The sequence below is a fragment of the Trichoderma gamsii genome, assembly GCF_001481775.2.
Source record: "Trichoderma gamsii strain T6085 chromosome Unknown Scaffold_173.2, whole genome shotgun sequence".
NCBI lineage: Eukaryota > Fungi > Ascomycota > Sordariomycetes > Hypocreales > Hypocreaceae > Trichoderma > Trichoderma gamsii.
Window position 1 is genome coordinate 1 of NW_020171509.1, and position 1,023 is coordinate 1,023.

Here is a 1,023-nt window from a genome sequence, read left to right on the forward strand (position 1 = left end):
AAAGGTTATATGCGTGCTGGATAGCATGCGACATCTGCTTGTAGGTGATGTGTCTGCCATCGCGCGGCAAGATGCCTAAACCGCGCATGTTAGTGAAAGACAACTTGTGAAGAGGTTGCGCTATTATTTACCGTGGTTGGCAAGGCTGTTGAGTCTGCATGAAGTATGTACATCATGAGTGTAAAGCGGCGGAGATGCTGCGGAGATGGGGATGCGTACCCTGGACAAGGGGATCGGCTCTCACTTCCAATGGTGGGAGCGATATACTTCGGCCAGACGCCGCGATGCCCTGGGTGGCCGGGAGGCACAACGCGCCCGGCACGACGGCTGGACAGGAACAGGTTGGTGATCTATAAGAGATGCCGTCAGACTTAGGATTGAACGGTGCGTAGGGATGGAGAGGGATCACTCACGCTAAAGAATAGGTCACGGGTGTGGAGCCGAATCACGAAGATGAGGAAAGGAGCAAGGGTCACCGATAGACTAACAAGCCTTCTAAAGATGCCCAAAAGGGTGGTAAATAAGTTGACCATGGTGAGTGAAGGGTGCAATGGGGCAGGACTGAGAAAAGGTTGAGAATAGCGTCGACCATGGTGAGTGAAGGGTGCAATGGGGCAGGACTGAGAAAAGGTTGAGAATAGCGTCGACAAGAGGCCACCTAAAATACAGAGCCTATATATATAGCCAGATAGAGTCAGCCTTAGATGACCTCACCTAATATCGAATTTAATACTGCGTGCTAAAATCGCTCCATGAGCTTTCGAAGCCGGGACGTGCTGCGAGATGCACTTCTACCGCAAGAGCACGGGTTAGCGCTACTATCAACCTCGGCAGAGGTAGATCCGAGCAGGTTCAAGAAGCGAGACAGACAGCACTACAATAGTTATTCTGGCCAACATGCCTCCCGCACTCGGCAACATGGTCAAAAGGCCGTCGTGAGGCTGTTCAACCGCAGGAACCACTGTCAAAATTTGGTAAACTCTGGCAAGTTCAAAATCCTGACTTGAAACGGATATCTGGTTT

At 51.1% G+C, this 1,023-nt stretch overlaps 1 protein-coding gene across 1 annotated transcript; it reads right to left on the bottom strand.

Annotated features, from left to right (window-relative positions):
- Positions 1 to 123: 123 nt before the first annotated feature.
- Positions 124 to 533, bottom strand: TGAM01_v211183 (hypothetical protein; the record flags this gene model as incomplete). Its single annotated transcript, XM_024551024.1, has 3 exons — positions 124 to 154; positions 220 to 350; positions 414 to 533. The coding sequence occupies 3 exons, from the start codon at positions 531 to 533 to the stop codon at positions 124 to 126; spliced, it is 282 nt and encodes a 93-aa protein (XP_024404232.1).
- Positions 534 to 1,023: the final 490 nt, after the last annotated feature.